At 42.6% G+C, this 22998-nt stretch overlaps 2 protein-coding genes across 10 annotated transcripts in view; one reads left to right on the plus strand and one right to left on the minus strand.

Moving 5' to 3' along the window:
* GLIS2 (GLIS family zinc finger 2) overlaps nucleotides 1-12345 on the plus strand; it is a 56655-nt gene extending 44310 nt beyond the window's left edge. For all 8 annotated transcript variants that reach the window (XM_072417623.1, XM_072417621.1, XM_072417622.1 and 5 more), the window contains 5 exons: nucleotides 634-782; nucleotides 2105-2278; nucleotides 2467-2600; nucleotides 5295-5413; nucleotides 6391-12345. In XM_072417623.1, coding sequence (XP_072273724.1) covers nucleotides 634-782; nucleotides 2105-2278; nucleotides 2467-2600; nucleotides 5295-5413; nucleotides 6391-7121 — 1307 coding nt within the window. In that variant the 3' untranslated portion in view covers nucleotides 7122-12345. The remainder of the gene's footprint in view (nucleotides 1-633; nucleotides 783-2104; nucleotides 2279-2466; nucleotides 2601-5294; nucleotides 5414-6390) is intronic.
* Nucleotides 12346-13267: 922 nt separating this feature from the next.
* PAM16 (presequence translocase associated motor 16) overlaps nucleotides 13268-22998 on the minus strand; it is a 122126-nt gene continuing 112395 nt past the window's right edge. Inside the window, exons 1-5 of one of the 2 annotated variants that reach the window (XM_072417613.1) lie at nucleotides 21328-21442; nucleotides 20647-20731; nucleotides 16806-16945; nucleotides 16253-16318; nucleotides 13268-14508 (exon numbers count right to left, since the gene is read on the minus strand). In XM_072417613.1, coding sequence (XP_072273714.1) covers nucleotides 14422-14508; nucleotides 16253-16318; nucleotides 16806-16945; nucleotides 20647-20731; nucleotides 21328-21330 — 381 coding nt within the window. In that variant the 5' untranslated portion in view covers nucleotides 21331-21442 and the 3' untranslated portion in view covers nucleotides 13268-14421. Of the gene's footprint in view, nucleotides 14509-16252; nucleotides 16319-16805; nucleotides 16946-20646; nucleotides 20732-21327; nucleotides 21443-22998 lie in introns of those variants that run through there. The other variant, XM_072417614.1, reaches the window with a different exon arrangement.

The raw sequence follows: 22998 nt of genomic DNA on the forward strand, positions 1-22998 counted from the left end.
ATTGGTGGTCAGTGTAGAGTTCTCCTAAGTTGGTGATCAGTGTAGAGTCCCCTTTTATTCATGGTCAGGGTATTGTCCCCTTACATTGGATTCCTTTCTCTTAGATTGATGGTCAGTGTGGAGTTCCCTTACATTGGTGGTCAGAGTAGAGTTCTCTTACATTGGTGGTCAGTGTAGAGTTCCCTCACATTGATGGTCATTGTAGTGTTACCTTAGATTGGTGGTCAGTGTAGAGTTCTCATTGGTGGTCAGTGTAGAGTTCTCCTAAGTTGGTGATCAGTGTAGAGTCCCCTTTTATTCATGGTCAGGGTAGTGTCCCCTTACATTGGATACCGGGCCGGTCTTTGGATAGAGTTCTGTGCTTGCTGGTGGACCCCGGCTGCAAGTCCTGATGCACTGTGTATGTGATACAAGTGTTTTTGAAGTGATAAGAGAGATGTGCAGATTTACTAAATATTGTTTCATTTTTAATTTCGCCCAGACATACAGGAAAATTTTACTTGAAGAATATATGGTGAGAATAGAGTTAAAAAAAAGAGAGATGATCAATTATGTTGGGGCCCCTTTGTCTTTACCTGGCCCTAATCCTGCAATACAATACTAACTCTTGCTTTCCTGCTTTGATTTTCATAGGGTACCTGCCTCGTTTTCGGGAAGGGGACAGCTCACCTTTTTCTTCTCCTCCAGTGGTGGATCTCAGCCTCTCCCCTCCTTCTGGGATGGACTCCCCTAGTCGTGCATCCTTGTCCCCTGAGAGGATGACTGGAGGTGATACCCCTCTGGTGAGTCTCCTATCTGTTGTGTATTACATTGCTCTGTGCACTGCTTCCTATTGGCCAACTGTTTTCCCAGCAAAACTTACACTGCAAAATAAAAATAAAAACTATTATTATATTACATTATATTATATTACATCCCATCCCTACAATGTCGGTTATGAATTATCATCAAAAAATATCTTACAATCATAATTGGTTGGGAGAGGGGAGTGAATAGCTTTTCAGTGTTTAAGCTCACCATTGTGTCCCAAGGAATGACCAAGTGGGCAATGTTTTCAGATGTATTCTGCTTGAATTTGACATCCAATGAGACGCTTCTAAGAACATCACAATTCGACAACAGGCACATCTGACTTTCTTCTAAGCTGCATCAAGTTGCTTTGAGCTGCTTTTGCATTCTCATAAACTTGTATGGAAAGAAAAACATTTTTAAGTTGAATAAAAGCTTACTACCACTGCCCCAAATGTATGGGATGTTATCATGATTTAACTGTCTCAGTATGTTCATATACAGAGCAACAGTGCTGAGGTCTTATATGTAGATGAATATATTAAACTCTAATTTTAAATCAGCTAAATACATTTCAGGTTAAATAGAACATATTTCATATATTAAGGTTCACTCTCTTTTTAAAGCAGCAACAGCCTCAATAGAAAAGCCATCAAGCTGCAAAGTAGGACATTTGCTTTGTCTGTGGAAGCAGGAGTCTCTCCCTAGAGGTTTCACACACCTTGTAATGAGCCAGGTGTATAGCTTGTGTGTTGGATATCTTTATAGACACCACTTCCTCCACATAGAAAACAATGGTCCAACTCGGCAGTAAGCTGCAGGGAACAGGCTTTTCAATTCAGGCTGCACCTGCTTTCTAATGAAAACAAAATGAAAAACTTGAAACTGTTTTTGTTTTGATGCACCTGGAATTTATTTAGCTTTAACTGATATAATGTCAAAGCTAAAGGGAATTGTACAGAGGTTGTTTAGCCATTTTAAGTAATGGCTCTGCTTTAGGTAAGTAGGGACCTGGAACTACCCAATATTATATCACATGACTGTCACAATCCCTGGAGTCTTCAGGCACATCAGCTGATTCTTAAAATTGCTGCATATGTTAAAATAGAAAAGGCCATGCAGTGCAAATAGCCACTTGTGCTGACTTTATATGTAATATAATTGCAGACATTCACCATTATTCTTCCCAGGAACATCCCTGTATATAATAATTTCTATAACATTATATTATATATTCTGTTCTTTATATGTCTGCTGGAAATGGCATGTGATGTTAACCGTCTCATCCTGCTCTGACCTCTCTTTAATCCCTCAGGACACACCATCATTGCGCTGCAGGAGTGATACAACCCCCAGTCCCTTCCAGTTCTTCCTGCCTCTCAGCTCCGGACTCCAGCTACCCCCATCGGTGTTCCTTACTCCCCCCAAGGAGAAGCGGTTGTCTCTTGAATACACAGAACAGAAACAACTGGTGTGTCAATGGGCAAAGGTAAAGGTCATCCCCCGCAGGCCTTAAAGAAGCTTTCTGTACTTAGATGTCCACCTGTCTGTTCTCTGTCTCACATTCCTTTCTGTGCTCCTGTTTTATCAAATTGTCTACATACTCCCTTTCTTGTCTGCTGCTCTCTGAGTGCTGCATTCTTTGGCTCACCTCACCTTTAACCTCTGACCTTGCAGTGCAACCGCCTGTTTGAGCTTCTGCAAGAATTAGTGGATCATGTTAATGATTTCCACGTGAAGCCTGAAAAGGATGCCGGATACTGCTGCCACTGGGAGGGCTGTGCCCGTCGCGGGAGAGGATTCAATGCCAGGTGAGAGGATCAATTCTATGGGAATAACCATTGAGCAAAGAATGAATCTAAAAATGTTGTTAGAAATGCAGAGCTTTAGTTTGCAACAAACAGTTCTATCTTTACGGTGACTTTTCATTCCATATTCTAAAATACATTTGAAGCAAAATCCAAAACAGACAATGGATTCTGGTTAATAATTTCCATATTCCAGTATTTAAATTACCCCAAAAATAGCCTGAAACGTAAATGGCTATTTTAGTAATTATGGATATAATTGCAATAATACTGCCTAGAGCGCTGAGAACCGCATGGCCAGACAATTAAAGTGGAGTGCCAATTATACTTTTTTGTTCTGGTGACAACTGTAGCATTTTAGATATCCTATTACTATATGTCCTGCAGGCAGTGGTGTCCAGGAAAAACAGGGAGGGCAAGTCTCTCCAGATGGGTCACAGACTGAGCAAAGAATTTAATCCTTACTCGTCATTTATCCGATTCTAAAGAATATAATTTGGTTTACCACGTTTAGCTGCATTTAGCTTGAAGAAGATCCCAGGACATGCTCTAGTTTTGTTTTGAGTATTTATCTCTACATACTAACAAAAAAATGGCCCTGGACTGATATTTGGAATTAAACAAGAATTAAACAAGAACTAAACTGTGAAAGCAATGGCCAAAATAGACAGGCAAAGAGTAAAGGACTAGTCCTCAGTATTGCTTGTGTTTTCCTCGACTGACTCACTGGCTTGCAATGCCTTAATTTGTTCTGTGGGCCGGTGGAGATGGCCATCTTGGTAGCAGCAGGGATTTCCCTTACGCATACCAGAGTTTTTGGAAAGTGGAGGAGCATAGTAGTAAAATCTTAAGATATTACTCTTTATCTGCTAAGATTACAAGTCAGCTGTGTCAATACCATTCTGCAGATATTTAGATAAGACTGCAGGCACAGAAATACATAGGTAGCCTCACATAGCAGGGTGTGCACTGCTATTCTTAGGAGAATGAATAACACTGCAAAAGTTAGGGTTAGAGTTACTATTTCCTGATGTTTAAGAGTGGAGGATAAAAGTAAATGCAAAAGCAGTAGCACAACAGGACACAGGCTGTGGTCAGGTTTGTCGCCACTTCCTCTTCCAGCCCTGCTGCAAAATCAACCTGTAGAAGTGTGGATTGCAGAAGGAAAACCATCATGGAAATCTGCATGCAGAAATGGTTCAAGTTTCCTTTTGTGATCCACACACTTACAGGGTGCTGCTACAGCAGGGCTGGGCTATGTACGGGCAGGGGCACAAATCTGCCTGACGTCATTAGGCAGCCTGCTTGGCACTTGCCAGCAGCACTTGGAAGTAGGATAGAGTAGGAAGTCATGCGATCACATGACCGCTGCATTACAACAGCTAAATAAAGTTTATAAATTATTTTTTTTATTAGAAAAGAAGTTTTTTTAGAGATTGGGAGAACAATTTAGAGCACTGGTACTAGTTGCTAGTTAGTGTCGGTGGCATTTTTGTTCTGGCATATGGGACCATAGAGGCATAAAGGCAGTTAAATTCTTTAGTTTCTTCAATTTTCTTTCTAGCTTAATTCAGTTTTGTTAATAAGGAAATGGTCAAACCTTCATTTGAGCTGTGGATAATTAGGAAAAAATAAGGTCACTTAAAGGCACAACAGCTTCATTGGCACTGTATGGTATTGCCTGCTAAGAGGAAGCTCAACCTATTTGTACATTTAGTTTTGTTATTAGAGAGTCACCCAGATCAAAAAGCTCTCACATATTCAAGTGTTAACAAAATCAATTCCTTGCATTATACAACCATAAGGGATATACATAGGCACTGTAAAAATGTCCAAATGCCTGACCATTATTAATAATTGAAGTCAGTAGGTTTATGGAAGATTGAAGTTATGTCTGTAAGTTTAAGAACTGCATTTCTTATACATAAAAACATTTTCCATTTTGTACCCATCAACAGTTTTTTTTTGAATATTTTAATTGGCTGTTTGAACAAATCATTTCTGTCTAGTAAAAGTTCAGGCCTGGCACTTGATGCTTCCCAATTTGTATGTTTTCTTAATAACAGGTTGATATTTCTTCTAGTCTAAACACAGCTGGTCAATAAATACCTTGATTTATCATAACCCGGGGACAGAGTTCTGTATCAATCGCTGTTTGGATGAGAGTAGAATTACCTCACTATGTAGTGTTAGGTGCATGGTGCGTCCCAAAATGTAAGTGGTAAGTAAAGAGTGTTAGAGGTAATTGAGTGCAATCAACATGTACAAGGTCACATCAAGTAATGGTGCCCCTGCACTCTTATACATGTGTGGGTACCATGACCCTCCAATCCATGAAACAAATATAAAACCTATTAGGAAGAGTCTTGTATTGGTGGTCTGTATATCAGAGAGGTGATCATAATTCCATTGAATGACTGTTGAAGATTTAAGTTGAAAATTCTTATAGAAATTGTTGTTTTCAATCAGTAGAATAGACAGGTAAACACTGGTGCATAGAGATAAAGAAGTGATATCGGATGTAGGCCCACTTTTTTCACGCCCTGATAAAGGGAACCTATATGGTCCAAAATGTGCAGGATCACCTCTAATGTCATTGGGTATCTTTACGATGCAACAATTCTTGGGTGTGCATGGAAATATTGATTTTATTATGCCAAACAGATAGATTGTTATTTCCCTGTGATGGATTTTCAGGTACAAGATGCTGATCCATATTAGAACCCACACGAACGAGAGGCCTCACTGCTGCCCAACCTGCCATAAGAGCTTCTCCCGGCTGGAGAACCTGAAGATACACAACCGCTCACACACAGGTACTATTATTATTATTATTAATAATAAATAGTATTTATATAGCGCCAACATGTTACGTAGCATTGTACATTAAATAGGGGTTGCAAATGACAGACAGACACAAACGGTGACACAGGAGGAGGAGAGGACCCTGTCCTGAAGAGCCTACAATCTAAGGTATGAATGAATGTGTCTTATGATGGTCATACACCATCCAGAAGTAAGTGGGGAAGAGGGTTCACACTTTGGTCCTTTCACCTTGCGTGTGTGGACTACAAACATCTCCTCTCCATGACACAGGGATGAGATGTTTTGTAAATAACAAAAGGTTGCTGGGAAAATCAAAAGTGGTATTTAGGAAAACTTTTCAGAAATAATATTAAACAGAAGGCACATTATGCTACTGAACCAATCATTTCACTCCCCCCCCCCCCCAAAAGAGCGCTGAAGCCCCCAAGAAAACCCATCCTTCTCCTGGCTGTGCAAAAAATAGGCCTCCCTCCTCCCATGTCCACAAAGTAGGGAGCTTCTCTTGCCATAAATTTACACCTTTGCAATCTCTTGGAAGTATCTTTCCACAATGCCTATGCAATTCCTAAAAGCCGGAGCTTCAGGCAAATGATGTTGAGATCAGATGAGAGGTAGAGCTATGGCACGAAATCTGCAGAATTGCAGCATTGTCACATTTTGCTATGTAGATAAACAGGTGTGGATATATCAGTTACAGATCTTTTGGCAGATGCATTTGTATTTAGTTTTTAGGCTGAAGTTTAAGGCATAGTCTCTAGTGATGGAGTGATTGGAGGATTAAGCCTGCGTCGCTGAGGACCCTGACACACAACACTTCTGAAAGAGACCGATACAGGCAGCAGTTCTAGAATGGTAAGGTAAGTGACACAAGCTCCCGGACAGGTGAGTATGATAGGAAAGGTCAGTTCCTAGTCTCACATTCTGGCAGACACACTCATACTGAGAACCATTTTCTTATTGTCTACAGGGGAAAAACCTTACATGTGTCCCTACGAGGGCTGCAACAAGCGTTACTCAAATTCCAGTGACCGCTTCAAGCATACGCGCACACACTACGTGGACAAGCCCTACTACTGCAAGATGCCTGGATGTCAGAAGCGCTACACAGACCCCAGCTCCCTGCGGAAGCATATTAAGGCTCACGGGCACTTCATCTCACACCAACAGCGCCAGTTACTGAAAATCCATCAGCCACCCAAAATGCCAACGGCAGGAGACAGCAACTATGCAAGTGGTACCCAGCTCATCATTCCCAACCCAGCGGCCATTTTTGGAAGCCAGACACTGCCAATCCCACTGACGCCAGGACCTTTAGACCTCAGCTCCCTGGCTTGTAACGGGGTTGCCTCCGCCCTGGCAGGGTTACCCAATCCCATGTTGACACTGGCTGGGGCCCCTTTGAACCTGGCCAAAGGCTCGCTGCTTTCTCAAGCTTACTCAGCCGCTGGTCTTGGTCTACCTTTGGTCTCATTGGTAACATCAGGAAAGTCAGAAAGTGAGAAAAGGTCTAAGGCTCAAAATTCAGAAAACGAAAGGACTGAAGGGTCAAAGATGAGGCTCAGTTCAGTGGATGGTCTCTCCCTGCTGCCTGGTGGAGTTTTAGATCTTTCTCCTGGTGTGGGCTCAGATTCTCTTTTGCCGGGTTGGGTGGTCATCCCTCCTGGTTCTGTGTTACTCAAACCTGCAGTGGTCAACTAAGGCCGCTTTAACTTGACACCTGTGCCCACTCAGCCTAGTCACATGATCTGCCCAGGGTTCTGACCTGGTCACATTCCCAGCCATGTGATTCCCGTGGACCTCTTGCACAAGTAACACTTCACAGAATATGCTCCTTCGGCCTTGTGAATAGAAGGTGACTCTGTGCTGAGGGTGTGACTGGATTTATATTTTGCATTACCTGCAGAATTGCTTTTCCCTTTTATAAGTGGGACCAAAACTGGCAGGTGGAATGCCAAATGCAAATGTGATTATACCATAAAGACACTTTCCAAGGACTCTTCTGTAAGGAATGTGATGAAGGAGAGAGATTTAGAGGACTGAGGTGGAGAAAGAAGCACTTTGTGAGGTTCAGAGGGTCTCTGAGGCCAGGTGAAGTTACCTTGTCATCTGCAGTCTTTTGTTTCTCAGAAAATACGAGAGAAGGTTCTACGCCTTCCGAGAAAAGCAATAATTTGGGAGATGCTCAATTCGAGCTGACTTGAAAATGACAAGAGGGAGCGGAGCGTGGATGGTCTAGGGGACTCTTGATCTCTTATCCACTCTCCAATTCTCTGCTGCGCTCATCACGTCTGACATAGAGCAGCCTGTTTATCCTGTAACATTATAGAATTCATGTAGCTCATTCCAGAACTGTGCTAGGTCTCTCCTGTCCCATGCTATCGCATTTCAGGTCAGGTGTATGAGCCATCACTCAGTGATATATACATGGATGTGTTAACCAGATCTCACAGACATCTAAACTCATATATGTGGTGCAGGGTCCAAAAATGTCCTCTAGAGAGACATGAGATGACACAAATGACTTCCATTCCCCATCTCTTTCTTGAGTATTTGATTTTGTGGGGGGGAAAGTGACAGGTTGTCTTGTTAGGGTATCCCCTTACCTTTGCTCCCTTATTCCACCAATCTGATCACCTATAAGAGTCCTGAGAAATACCTGGGTATGACGGAGCAGATGACTTTCTCAGACCTGAGTGGCCAATAAAACCTAAACAATGGAGGGGAGAAGGCCAATAACCCCATATAGGCGCCTACACTTACAAAAATGCAGTATTTGCACGGTCAAGACCCATCGTGAATGGTAAAGCGTTATCAGCATTGTGGTGTCATCAGCTCCTAGTGGTCCCTTCATAGAAATATATAGAGAATGCACTCCAGGGAGGGGAACTGGGAAGCTTAGCTTACAGCAGAGCATTGGCCTTGCCACAGTCATACCTGAAGAGAAAATATTTTGGATTAACATTCAATTTATCGGGAGTAGAAAATGTTTCTGTGATTTGCAGCCCTTGGATAATAACTTCTATTCCTGGGCCAGTATCTGAATTCCAGTGTGAGAAGTGGCCCTACCCTAAATATGTGTCTCTCACACCATCTCATATAACATCCTGACCTACATAGATGTCTTCAGATGGAACAAATGTGCTGAAATATTGGGTATGATTTATAAAAGCTCTTCATGACTAGAGAAGATAGACTACCATGGGACAACCTGGGTGATCCAACAAATCCTCTCCAGTCTTGGGGAGCTTTGAATATTACATGAATCTGTCATGAGAGTAGCATTTGTCATCTCTATGAAAGTGCGACATGCCCGACTGTCATGCTGATTCCTATGTTTCAATACTGTGACCTGGAATAAGGATTTCTGACCTTATTTTCCTGGCCTGGAGGTCAGGTAACAGCCAGGCATGCAGCATTCCCATAAGGAGGTGGGCAATGACGGATCCGTGTAATTACCACAATGGGAATATTTTACCCTGGCACTGCTTGTGGGTTTGTGGCTGTGAGATCTGCCTGCCGTTCCAATGATTGCCAAGTGTCCTTTTCACTTGTTGCCAGGCTTGACGTGTGAGCAGTGATAGGATTGTTTCTTCTTCCTGCCACCAATTTATTGACCGGTCCTAGAGATATTTGGGACCAGCGGCACCATCCATGTTATTGCTCCGTGTGCCCTTCACTGCCTGATTATCGATAGCAATCCATAATGGCTGACAGTGAGAGTCCGGTGTTCCTACATTCCGCTCATATCTGTTACTCACATTTACCTTTGCACTAACCTTCTCTCCGCACTTTTCCATAATCCTCTCTGCTAGCCCCACCACTTAAACAGAGCTGGCTCCCCTCCCTCCCGTTCTCCGGATTTCCCGTGACAACGCATTCAGGCTCAGTGAATGCCGCTTCTCAACGCTTTTCTGAAGAGCGCACAGAAATTTCGCTTTGAAAATCAGAATGAGAATCCCCTATATAACCGTCATTTAAAGATGTGCGTGGAGGAGGATCTCCGCAGGCTCCTGCAGTGACGGAGCTATCCAAGCTATGTTATAGACTGTGAGAATGACGTGTGCTAGTAGCGTGTCTGGTTAATGCTCTGCTGATGACCCCCCACTGACTATCATTTAAAGACGCCCCCTGCTCAAGCTTTGGGGTTTTTGGAGGGAGATTATACTACGCAGAAAGATATTTGGGGCATTGTAAACTTTGCTTTTTATTTTGGGTTCTAAGGAAAAATAACACAACGAACGACTTCCGATGTGCAGCTAAATTGCCTCTCGCAATGGCTGTGGTTGATTCCTTGACAACAGTTCAGAGGATGATTCCTCCTTTCATATATTTGGTTTTCTCCGATATAGGCAGCGAAATTAAAGTAATTTAGCAGCAATGCACAAAGTCCCGGACCTTAAGACTCATATTTGCCATTTACTCCATTTGAGGTCTTTGTAGTAAGACAAGACGAAATTTAAAGCTGAACTCCAGACCAGCAAACAAACAGCATTTCATCTAATTAGTCATTACAAATCAAAACAAGGCTTTGTATTAATTTCCTGCAAATCCATGAATGGTAAGAAGGAAAAAGGGGAGGGGCATAAGCCTGAACCAATCACTGCATTATATACGGCAGGAACCAAACTCCATGTTTTTTGGGAAGTGACAGCGCTCTCACATGTATTGTAAGCTGTTTGTCTGGTGTTCAGTTTTAAAAGGAAAGAGAACCGACAAATTCAATAACCAATAGCAAACTTTCACAAAGTAAGAACGGAGACTTCTGATTGGCTGATTATGGCACTAAAGCTAAATTTGTTTGCTTTTAAAAATATAAGATTTAAAGTAACTATGGTGTTCCTACAGGAATATTAGATACATTCCCATTACAACCAATCAAATGCCAGCTTTTTTTAAGCTCAGGCTTTAGCATACCTGCAGTATGGATGCTGGAATCTCATTCATTGTTATCCAGAATTGTGTACGGGGCTACAGTATTTGGCAGCAATCTTTAAAGAGCCCCTTGGCAGAGCCCAAATGAAACGTGGAAGATTCTATATTTCTGAAACCTATATAATATGAACCTGAGCTTCTTTTGTGCTGCTCTCACTGCTCCAGGCGACATCACATTAGCAAATTTACCCCAAACCCCCTTCTATAGAATGTCACCGCAATTTTACCTAACCTTGTTCTTACTTCATCACCCAGCTTCAAGCAGGGGCAGCTGCTGGTACGTCGTTTGCTGTTCATGTGAGCTGCCAGAACTACATCTTCCTAGAGCCATTTCCCTGTATAGTGGGGGGATAGGCTTCTAGGTTGGGAGGAAGTAATGTATGCAAGTGAAGAGGGGGAGAGATCAGTAGGGAAGGGGTGCAGTTCTGTAGTCCAGCAGGCAGGGCTGACAATGTTGGTTGGGATTTGAGTGCAGCAGAGGTGCAGTAAAGGAAATGAGGATTTGTAACAGATATTTCCTCTGCTTGCAGTGTTATTGAAGGGATAAACATTGGAGATGTACATGTATTGCAGAAACGTACTGAATATGTTTTATTATTATACTCTGATGTACACATTGCGTATGGGGAGGGAATGGGAGGGATGGTGACCTCCATTGTGTATAAAGCAATTGGTCCTCTTTATGTTATATCTCTGTGAGCCTCATGTATAGACCAATGGAGGAATGACGGTAATAGCAACTGATCGGATTAGAAATATTTTCTACTACAGATAGTAAGGGGAAGGGTTAGAGGAGCCATGCACATCCCTGTGATATGTACAGCACATAACTACAACAAAATGTTACAGCTCCATTCATCCATTCTGCATGCACTCCAGAGCACAACAATACAACACCAGGGCATTGCAATGCACAAATAAAATGCAGCCCGCCTCACTTTCATATGCATTGCAATGTGTTTTATCTCATTCCTGAATGGGACGTTGCTCCATTACTGACACCATCACTAAAATCCAGATCTGCAGTTACATCGTTCTATAACAACACCAATATTTTCCTTCTTCCATTTTCTGTACAAGATGCACAAATCTGTATCCATAACAAATACGTTTTATTTTACTGACTAAGCAAAAAGGTGACAAATGATTGACAATTCAGCTGATACGGCCAATGAGAGAGGGAGATGTATTGTGTTACACAATTATTGTATGGTACATCTGCAAATCACAGCAACTCCAGGTAAATACATTAAAGGGGGTGAGGGAGGGAGGCAGGAAGGGGATGTTGTGCATTTCCTCAAATGTCATTAATATTTCAAATCACTCGGCATAATTACCTAAATTGTATCTTTACTACATTTCCAACCCCCAGAGGAAAGCTGAAATTAGATTTGCAGTGGGAATTCCTGAGGGTGGGTGATGGGGGGGGTTAGAACCGAAATGTTCAGTTATATTAGAAGAGGCAATGGCTGCGGGGTTGTTGCAGAATTGCATCCCCTGTGCAAGGGTTGTGCCCACCTGTCAGTGGAGTTGCTTTGTTCTTATATTGTTCAGTAATAATATTTAGTAGCCCCCCTGACATTATTGGAGCTTTTTGTCTTTTATTGTATTGGTGTACAGCAGATGAGCCCAGAATATTGGCCAGGATTAATTGGAGTATAATCATTGCATGATGGGAGTGATGCTCTGTGTGGCCCCAGCTACTGGAGTAATGATCTGCAGGCAGCCAGGATGAAGTGCCTTCTGTATCATAAACTAACCTCCCAGCCCCCTTTATGTCTGTACCTCCTCCGTGTCCAAGTAAAGACAACCATTGCATCAGTGTGTGTGAGAGGTGCTGAGTGACTGCATCATGACGAGACCGCCCCCTCGAGTGCGGAGATTGTCCAGTAAGCTTCCCAAGGGGGCGAGCTGCCAACGAGATGCCTCCCAGAAACGGGGGGCATTTATTCAACTATTAAAACTTAATAAAAAAGACAACAGCAAAGAAGTCACGTGTCTGCTTTCTGTAATTTTCTAACGTGTGATTAGCTGGTGAATGTTAAGCTGAAAATCTTTCATATAAATTAATTATTAGCCATTTAGAAAATCAGTCCACTCCGTGTGCACTAAATGTTTTTAAACCCAGATATCGCTTTGTAAATAAAGAAGTGACATCATCACTGGGCTGCACTAAACCTGTATAGAGCTGGGGGAGGAGCCTGACAGCTCCACCCACTAAAGGCTGCCTATTGAGTATTACAGGAGGGGGGCGTGTCCAAGACCAGGCACCCTGCATGAGAAGAATGAGCAGTAATGACTGGTCTAAGGTAAAGGAAGCTCCTACATAAAGGTAAAATTACACACTGGAGATCTGATGTACACAAAGCACATAATTCAAGTAATAAGATGTCTATTGTAATTTTTCAGCTTTAAAATTACTTTTTTCACTTCCTGCTAAAAGGAAACAAAGGTATCCAAGCAATTTCTTTCAGTTTTGAATATAGTAAGGTTGGGTTAACACCGTTGTCAGGTTTTTGCTGCACTCAATGCCTGCTGGAGGGATTTGTCTCTGGACAATAGAGCACATATATACTAATGGTGGTGAGTTCTGGTGACAACTTGCATTTTTCCTCACTTTGGAGACACAAGAAGTGCATGAAAATCTCCCCAGGACACACAGCACATCACAACCCTGACAGAAGTACTGGCCATTCCCCATAGTGTCAGTGAATCAGCATTGAAGCCGGCACGAGACAGGTGACTCACATTTTCAGCAATGGCAGCCTGTGAGTTTCCTTTCCATACTCAGAATCGCTGACCCAGAGGAAGTTTGCAAAGGAAACTGCAGGGTCACATGACCTCCAGGCCGCTTGAAATTGCTGGATGGACCCACAATGGCTGCTTTCATAATAAAAATATTTAATAAAAACTTATCTTTGCTGTAACAATGTTTTTATTCAGAAGACAAGAACACTCCATCGATTGAATTATCACTTATCAGACGGACAGATTGTTGATTCCGGGCTGCTGAATGGCACTTTGGGCTGGGAGACCACGGCGTAGTACAAAGTTGACTGAGCTCAGTAATTCTACTAAATCCCCTCAATAAGAAGAGCAGTGATTGGTTGGCAGATGGAAGAATAGAGCATTGGATGACAGCACTGGGGGATAACGCATATTTTATCACAAGTAGCGCACACCACAGCAGGCGATATTGTGCTGCTAGTAATTAAACTTAATCTTCCCTGAGAAGCATGCTGGCTGCCATTGCTGACCCCCTTCTGGGAACGCCTGGTTATCATGCTGATCCTCTGGCTTCACTACTTTCCAGGAACAAATACACAGATTAGAAAAGTCAGATTTATCTGCGGATTTGTGTTCTGGGTTAGGAATTCAAGGGATTGAAGGTCAGCAAGACAGCCGGCATTTACAGAATGAGACATCAGGGATGGCAGCTTCATGTCTCTCAGGAACAGATTCCTCCAATCACAGGCTAGACATACACAATGCAATATTTACACCAATTGACCAAAACAATTCCATGTGCAGATCGTGCTGGTTTGTTTTGCAGTGGGTAACCACTTTGTGTTGTGCTCAATACGTCAATTAGATAATAATAATAAAACTGATTTTATTATGGACAAGTAGATGGCACATTGAATACTCGTAGTCATTACAATCATTATAATTGTATTTCACTGATATATCATAAGAACATCACATAGTGTATGTCTAGCATTGGGCCTCAATAGCCAATGACTCCCAGCAGCCAGTCAGCAGGGAGCACATTCAGAGAGTGTCAGACCGTTCTTCACATGTTAGCACAACGGCTGCCATCTTATATGACAAGACAGCAACTTCAGGGGTGATGAGTATTTTGTGCTCCGAAGACTTACTGAAATAACCTACAAAAATATAAAGCTTTATTATCAGTCATAAATTAAAACGCAAGGACACTTCCATGCTGAAGATGGCAGAAGTAGAAATACTCAGATGTGAGGCCTCCAAGTCTTTATATTGTTCTCACTGCAGAGAGCAGACTCCCTCAAGCCGTGGAGAGGGAAGGCTGGGCATGGACTGGGCCTCACGTAGTCTTGGCCCCTTCCTTGGGTTTCTCTTCTTTATTTTGGATCGATAACTCCTGATCTAGCCGTTCCTTGGCTCGCACAACCTAAAAAATCAATTATTTTGGGTCAGGAAGATTTAATAATATACAGAATGTTTGATAAATGTGACTCAGGTTGTCCTCAATGCTTAGACAGCAGAGGTGAATGTATTAACATCTTCACTGGTCCGAGACTTCACTTCATGGAAAAGCCACATTCAGAGATTGCCACTAGATGGCGCTTTCTGGCCTCACTGGAATGGAAAACTAGAAGGAGCTTACTACAGGAAATCAAGGGAAATCTGCCAAAAGGGGGCCCAGACAACCAGCAGAGGTTGGAACTTTCCCTGCGCAGTCCACAACTAAAAACAGTGGCTGAATAAAACACAGTGACTGTGTTTATTTAGAGTAAAGTGACAATGGGTACAAAGAGCCTTCTCCCTCCCCTGTATCTACACTTACCCAGCCTGCTCACTCCTTTGTGCTCCCACATACTCTAAAGCCCCACTGTGTTATCAATGTAACGGTGCTCAGGCCTGAATGACCAACCAACATAACCAAACAAACACATGGATGACTGCCATGTCACTGCCATGGCATCCCTGCCCAAGGTATCATACCAGCTGAATAAAGTGGAGATGCTGCAGCAGGGAGGAGGCTGTGGAGCATGGGGGTGATGGCACTGCTTATCCCCGAACTGACAGTCACTTGGAATCAAGGCCAAGTATTACTCATAGTAAAGGTTTGCTCAGATTTGTCCACTTCTATCTGTGAAGCCACTGAAACTCCATGTGATTTCCACCTGTTATTTATTAAGCAGGAAGTGGCTCAGCTGGATGCTGCATGAGTCAGCCCTGAGAATGTAACAGTCATGGCAGTGTCCATTCCAATTGCTTCCAGGGGGCCCAGGGGAAATAGAAAACCCTGCTTTGTATCTGACAAGTTGCAACAGATCTGAATCATGAACAAATTATGCTGAAAGTTATTGTGAAGATCACCTGTAACAAGTGTGTGATTATATATGTACAGTACATGACATCAGCCATAGTTCCATGCGACATACACATGTTCTGCTTTGCAATGCTACAAAATAGTTGTGATTTACTTCTCCTTTTCACAATGCAATGTAACAACTATGAAGAACCAATAGCAAAATTCAGAATCAATCGCTCTACAAATCTCATTATAAGGGAGAAGGGAGAGGACAAGGAGGTGAAGTCACCTGGGGGAAGGACAAGCAGAGTCTCTAGGGTAAGAGAAAGAAAAGAGAAGGAGAGATCTCCATCAAAAAGAAGATGTCAAGGCAGGGAAATCTCCCAGAGGAGAGGGAAGAGGACAAGGAAGGGTAAATCTTCAGCACAGCAATTCTCAACCAGTGTATCCTAAGGTTCCTCCAGACGTTGTTATGATTTCCTTGAGCAATGAGCAGTTTGCACCTCTCAGGTCAGTTTAAGTGGCACCAATGATCTTTTTGGCTATTTGTAAGGGTGACATTCTTCCCAATGACCATCACACCATATACACCCAATGACCATCACTAATATATTGTGTGCTGTGGATATAACAATTATAGCCGGGGTTCCCTAAAGACCTTAAAGTTATTTCAAGGGTTCCTCCAGGGGAACGATGAGGAGAAGTCATTGTCCCACGGGAAAGGAGGAGTGAAATTCATTATTGGGTGGTTGTGGAGGGGTCTGTGTCAGATAGGTAGGAGAGGATGAGAAGTCACTGAAGAATGGAAGGGAAAAGATATAGAGTGGAAACAACAGTGGACAGATGTCCGGCAATCATAAAGAAGTTTTAAACTTACTTTGGACTGAAGGTAGAAGGATCCTCCTACAGCTCTGTCATTGACTTTAAAAAGGTGGTCATAGTTCTGCAGAATAAAACACACACAAAAAAAGTTTTCCTTTACATTTCACTCTGTATATTGTACATATTGTATTATCTATTCAGTTTATGCTTCCAGGTCACCATTTTAAATGATCAGAATGGAAATACAAAAACATCCATCAGTTTCACTTTAAATAACCCTGCTGTCCTGATTTCCTGTTATTTGGTGCAGCAGTCAGACAACCTGTGTGGGCAGCAGAGGAATGCACATACAGTAATTCATACCAGATAATGTAACTAGTTGTAACAGCGCCATCTAGTGACCTCTCACAATAATGCAGGCTTACATGCATATTAATAATAAACAGGATTTATATAAGTATATAGGGGTAGCAAATGACAGACAGATACAGACTGTGACACAGTGACTAGAACACGATCCTGCCCCGAGGAGCTTACAATCTACCAGTACATGCTGCAAAACATTGCTGTTTGTCTACAGTATGGGATGAAATCAACAACTGTGTTACCTTCTGAATCTCTTCCGGGTCCAGTTTGGAGACATTTAGGATTTGCTGGGCTTCTTGCACACCTATCCCTGTTAGACTTCTGGCTGCAGCTGACTCCTTTCCTGCCCGTCCACCTCTTGCCTCGGCCGCTGCTCTGCTGGCTGATAACCAACACACAAATAAGTGTAGAAATTTATATTTCAATTAACATAAAAATAGAAAAGGTTTTATGATTGCCTTTGCTGATTTCCTGGTAAAATACTTGGGAGTTCATGGTGATCCTCAAAGTTGCAAATTTGGACTAATTAGACAGCCAGTAAGAAATGTCAGAAGAAACAAAACCATTGGATCCATGGGAGATCCAGGCAACAACCATCCATATATCTCAGGTTATGTCCATGCAATGCCAAGCTGCAATATATAAAGCTAGCAAAGTACTTTCTTGTAATAAAAGAGGAATAGACTGCAGAGATGGAGACATTATCCTGCCCCTGTACAAAGCATTGGTCAGACCTCATCTGGAATATGCAGTCCAGTTTGGGATCAGTTCACAAAAAGGACATTGTGGAATTCGAGAGAGTGCAGAGAAGGGCAACTAAACTAATAAAAGGAATGGAGGAGCTCAGCTATGAGGGGAGATTAGCTGAACTGAATCTATTCTCCCTTGAGAAGAGACGTATAAGGGGGGATATGATCACCCTGTATAAATATATAAATAGTCCATATAGAGAACTCTCTTCCCAAATATTCACTTTGAGATCATTACATAGAACCAGAGGCCACTCTGTGTCTGGAGGAAAAGAAGTTTAAGCTCCGGATAAGGAAGGGATTCTTCACTGTAAGGTCTGTGAAAATGTGGAATCGGCTCCCTCAGGAAGTAATTTCAGCAAATTCTATAGATTGCTTTAGGAAAAATCTGTAACTATGAACAAGGAAGGGATGTTGTATGAAATGCTTGAGCAGTTTTAATTTAACAACCACTGGTGATATTCTCATTAGTCCATGAGAAGGGGATTTTATGGTGGAACAGTAAAGTTACATTGCTATGATTGTTGTGGGTGATGTTGTCGCTCAGAACCAAGGAACAGGAAGGTCGGCATTTTTACAAGTTCAGAATAATACATAACATAAAGCCAGCAATCACAGAGACTTATCTAGAGGGCAACACATGCAAACATGAATACCAGGATTATCGGGCTGGTTTGAATATTTTGTGTCCTATAAATCTTTCCCTATCATAACAAATAGAAGACATCAGCTTTCCATTCAGCTGAAGGGTAATACGTAGGTACCACTCTGTATTCAAACATGATTTAAATTAGGAGAAGTTCCTTCACAATGTCCAGACAATGAGAGTGGATGAGTTTTCAAACCCATCAACAATTCAGTCAGTGTCCCCAATTGGAAGATTATCCCCATACTTCCTGATTCCTTTACAAGATAGAAGAGGAAGTCAGAGGAAATCTTTTTAATACAGTCTGTGATAAAACAAACATTTTTCTAGTAAGGTAAGGAAGTGTAAGAAGCCGTCAGCTTTATATTTGAGTCCATACCAGAAGGCCACACATACCAATCTGGTTTTATAAGCTGAACTCTGAAATATATAAATAATGTAAAATACAAGAGGTGTGTGTGTTCTTGTTCAAGTCTTGGTGTGCTTTGTGTATTTCCTGCAAATCTGTGCAGCATAAAACTTTGCTTCCATTTAGGAGCTTCCTGACCGGTCAGTGCTATTCTCTCCCTTTGTGCGGGGTGACTGGTCTTGTATCCGCCCCCTCCTCCTGCTGGATCCCTCCCTGCTCCATACACAGGCCATGTATTGTGTCAGACTTCCACTCCTCCTAGATTGTAAGCTCTTCAGGGCAGAGTCCTCTCCTCCTGTGTCACAGCCTGTATCTGTCTGTCATTTGCAAACCCCTATTTAATGTACAGCGCTGCGTAATATGTTGGCGCTATATAAATCCTGTTTAATAATAATAATGTAACAACTATGATGTGACTGCCCCTTTTAATGTCATGTTTGGTGGACACAAAGTGATTATTAGCCTTTGTGCCCAGAGTTCATTCAGCCAGGTACACGCTTGTATTATACAATTGTTGGTACCGCTATATAGGACTGTGCACTCATATTGCATGGGTAGCTTCAGATTGATTCTCTTCAAGGTTTAAGTAACAGCAAGTGAGGGGAAATTTCTAAACATGAACACAAAGCATTTCAAACTTCCAACCTTTCCTTTCTATAGTAAACACTAAAAGAAAGGTTTGAGAAGGAGTTGGATTTTAGCATTATTCTTATTACACAGTGTTTATATAGCACCAACATATTACGCAGCACTGTACAAAATAAATAGTCACGTTACTAGCCGTCCCTCAAAGGAGCTAACAATCCAATGTCCCTACCATAGTCATATGTCACTGCATGTTTTTGGAATGTGGGATGAAACAGAAGTATCCGGAGGAAACCCACGCAGACACGGGGAGAACCTGCAAACTCCATGCAGATAGTGTCCTGGCCGAGATTCCAACCTGGGACCCAGCACTGCAATGGCCAGAGTGCTACCGTGCCCCATGAATACAAATATAATAACTCAACCAAATTTTGATTTTTGGGAAAAGTTACCAAATGATTCAAGGTAACCGACCATAACCTCATGGAATACTATGGGTGGTAGGTTGCTTTATTAGTTTTAGATCAAACTGCCACTCGTATATTTAGAATGTGAATTCTATAAAAGTACGTCTGTACTCTGCCAGGATCTTATACTGTGGAGGGGACTGGAAGGTGGCTGTTCCTCCTCAAGAAACCAGTAATTGGTCAAACCTGATTGCATCCCTCAAAAATTAAAGAGTCAGCTTTGGACTGATTCATTCTTGTAGCTGTGTAACGTTATTGTGATCACTTGTGGTGAAGTAACACGGGATAATAAGGAGTTCTATGGTTGGAATGCTAACACACTGCCAAGTACAATGCCCTTCACTGCCAACTGTGTTGGGGTGCCATTCACAAATGAGGGCAACACACTGCACATTACTTTGTGTTACAATAATGTGTGTTATGATGGTAATGTGGCATAATATTTCCCAACTAATAGGTGTGCAGGGCCCTTTAAGCTTTGGGGTGCCATTCACAGCTGAGGGCATTGCACATGGAGCAGATGCATTGTGGTAACGTGAATTAGATTAGTGGTCGCCAACCTTTTCGGACCACTAAATTTATGGACTCTGGACAGCAGAGCATGTGCGGAGAGCCGTGTGACACCCAAAGTGGAAAGACCCCCCCCAGAGTGACGTCATGATGCCACAACCCGCCCACTCTCCCAGGTCTGAGCCTGCGAAGGGGGGGGGTTTTGTGTCCGGAGACACACGCCACCCTGCACCCTAAGCCTGTGATCTGTACGGGGGACATGGCCTGCTGCTCTGGCCGATGCGTGGACCACCAAAATTTTCTTGTGGGTTGGCGACCACTGCATTAACCCCCTTAGCGTGAAACCAGAGTGTGGCTCGGAGTGAATAATCCAAACCAAAAGCGGTAACCCCGAGCCACACTGAGATTGTCAGAGAGTGTTAAAGCTTAACCTATAAGCCCCCAAGGTCCTCCAGCCATGCCCGGCATCTTCTTCCCCTGGCGATGCCATTTGCGCCCTCGGTATGTGAACGTTGGGGACGTGATGCCAGGGGAAGCAGATGCCATCTGCGTGCGAGTGTGCATCTGGAAATTTAAAATACTAAGCATTTTTAAATGCACCGCTTTTACATTTAAAAATACTTTTTTACCACCAGGGAGGGCCCAAAGACAGCGCAGGTCACATGACGTGGCTCTCACAAGGTGTCAGATCTCCCGTCCTATACTCTGATCCGTTACCTGCAAACTCCTGGCGTAAGGCTTTGGAGAACGCTCGCCCTATAACCTGCGCTCCCATCACCAGGATCTGTGCCAAGTACTTTGCCTGTAAGAGAAAAACAAAAGCTACGTTGAGATTCTATATATCATTCCTTCATATTCTGTAATACAAGATGACAATAAAACGATATTATGAGACGCCTATTGAATGGCACAGAATCTGCCCGAGTAATATACAATCAATGTATAATGTATAGGAAAGCGGGCGCATGTAGCCCAGATACACGCAGAACATTATAACAAAACTGACTTTACAAGAATTCCTATGAGGATCCCTGCAAGTGCGAAGGGTTAAATGTGCAGTTTCCTATGGAGGACACCAGCAGACCATTCCAGGCTCAGACATTTCCAGAAAAATCTCTGTAACCGGATGGAAATGTCAGGACTGAGCCCTGGGGATACCTAGCACATGTTATTCACCCCACAGCTAGCAGAGCACCATAAGTCCCAGCAGGCACTGCCAGTCTGTGTATGACAATGACAGGCTTGTGAGCATGATGGGCCTTGTAGTTCCCCTACAGTAATACAGCCCCATGCTGCTTGCCCCTGTCACACATCTCTATGAAAACCTCTATTAGTATTACGCGACTTTATGACACCGTGACCTAAGCCCCGGTACGGTAAGACACGGAGAACACTCACCATGCTGCGACGTACTGTCAAGGTTACCTCAGCTGTATGAGCGCCCGGTCCCTGTGCAGGCTCAGGACCTTGGTTGCGTCACAACACGTGACGTTGGGGTGTCGGGTATTGCGTAATACGGCAGCGCCATTTTGAAAAAGGGCAAAAGTACTGGCATATTACATGAATTGTTATAAAACCTAAATAGTGTATATAAAGATTTAGGAATGCAGAGGGAAGCACTATAAAGCAACAGGAGAGGGGTTGGCTGAAAGGACTTCTGTAAAATCCTCCTCTCTGGTATTCCACCAACACGATTCTCTCCTGTACAATCTATTATGAATGCTGCAGCCAGACTCATCTATCCTTCCCACCACTCATCTTCCGCTGCATCTCTTTGTAGTTCTCTCCATTGGCTTCCATTTCACCTTAGAATCAAATTCAAACTTTGCCTTCAAATCCCTCCACAGTTCTTGTCTTACTTTTATACTTACCTTTCTGACGCAATAGAAAAATCCTCCCCCAGCCGCTCTCTTCGCTCCTCCAATGACCTACTAATGACTTCCTCACTCATAACCTCATCACACACACGGCTCCAAGACTTTTCTAGAGCTGCCCGACTCTTTGGAATGGTCTTCCTTGTTCTATTCAGCTTGCTTCTACTTTCTGTTTATTTAAAAGAGCACCCCTAAAAAATTCTTTTCAAACTTGCCAACCCATCTGTCTCACTACTTCCCATCATTCCATATCTCTTTATGTGTGATACTTTCCCCCACCTCCTAGATTGTAAGCTCTTTGGGGCAGGGTCCTCCTAGTTCCTGTGTCACTGTCTGTATGTCTGTCATTTGCAACCCCTATTTATTGTACAGCGCTGTGTAATATGTTGGCTACTATATAAATCCTGTTTATTATTAATAATATTTATAATAATAAAAATAATAATAAGACCCATACAGGAAAGATTTTGGTGTGTCTGTGGGAGTTGGGTCCATTCATTCAAAAGAGCTTTGTGAGGTTAGGTACTGATGTTGGACAAGAAGGAGTTGTGGTGTTCCAATTTGTCATTCAACAGCATTTAGATCTGATTTAGGTTAAATCAGAACTAAAGCCGCAATACTCCTGTATACCTGTTCTTTTGCAGGGAACCACCAACCTCTTCCTTCTCTGCAATAAACACCTGATTGTGGATTAAAAGATTTTAAAGTGGGACTTTAGTTCCACTTTAATGTCAGGAACTTTAGCTCCTTATCATCAGACTTTAGTTAGATTATAACACCTATTGAATGATACTTCCCCCACCTCCTAGATTGTAAGCTCTTCTGGGCAGGGTTCTCTCCTCCTCCTTTGTCACTGTCTGTCATTTGCAATCCCTATTTAATGTACATCGCTGCAAAATATGTTTCAGCTATATAAATCCTATATAAATATTTTAGAAGAAGAGCCACTGGCTCCTGTATTCATAATAAGAGATGCTTTTGACCATGCCATTCCTATAGGTCCCTTTTTATTAGAGCTATGGACCCCTATGCCTTCTTCATCCTTTGGAGAAACCTATGCATTACCTAAGAGGGGAAGTACACATGTGCACACATTCCAGCTTTCAGGAATAGGAAAAAGGGACACCTTTTATTTAGTACACCAATGACTATTCCAAAGCTGCCACTTACAGCCCAAGGATACATGCTGCTGCTG

Source organism: Pyxicephalus adspersus, chromosome 7 (genome assembly GCF_032062135.1).
Source record: "Pyxicephalus adspersus chromosome 7, UCB_Pads_2.0, whole genome shotgun sequence".
Classification (NCBI taxonomy): Eukaryota; Metazoa; Chordata; class Amphibia; order Anura; family Pyxicephalidae; genus Pyxicephalus; species Pyxicephalus adspersus.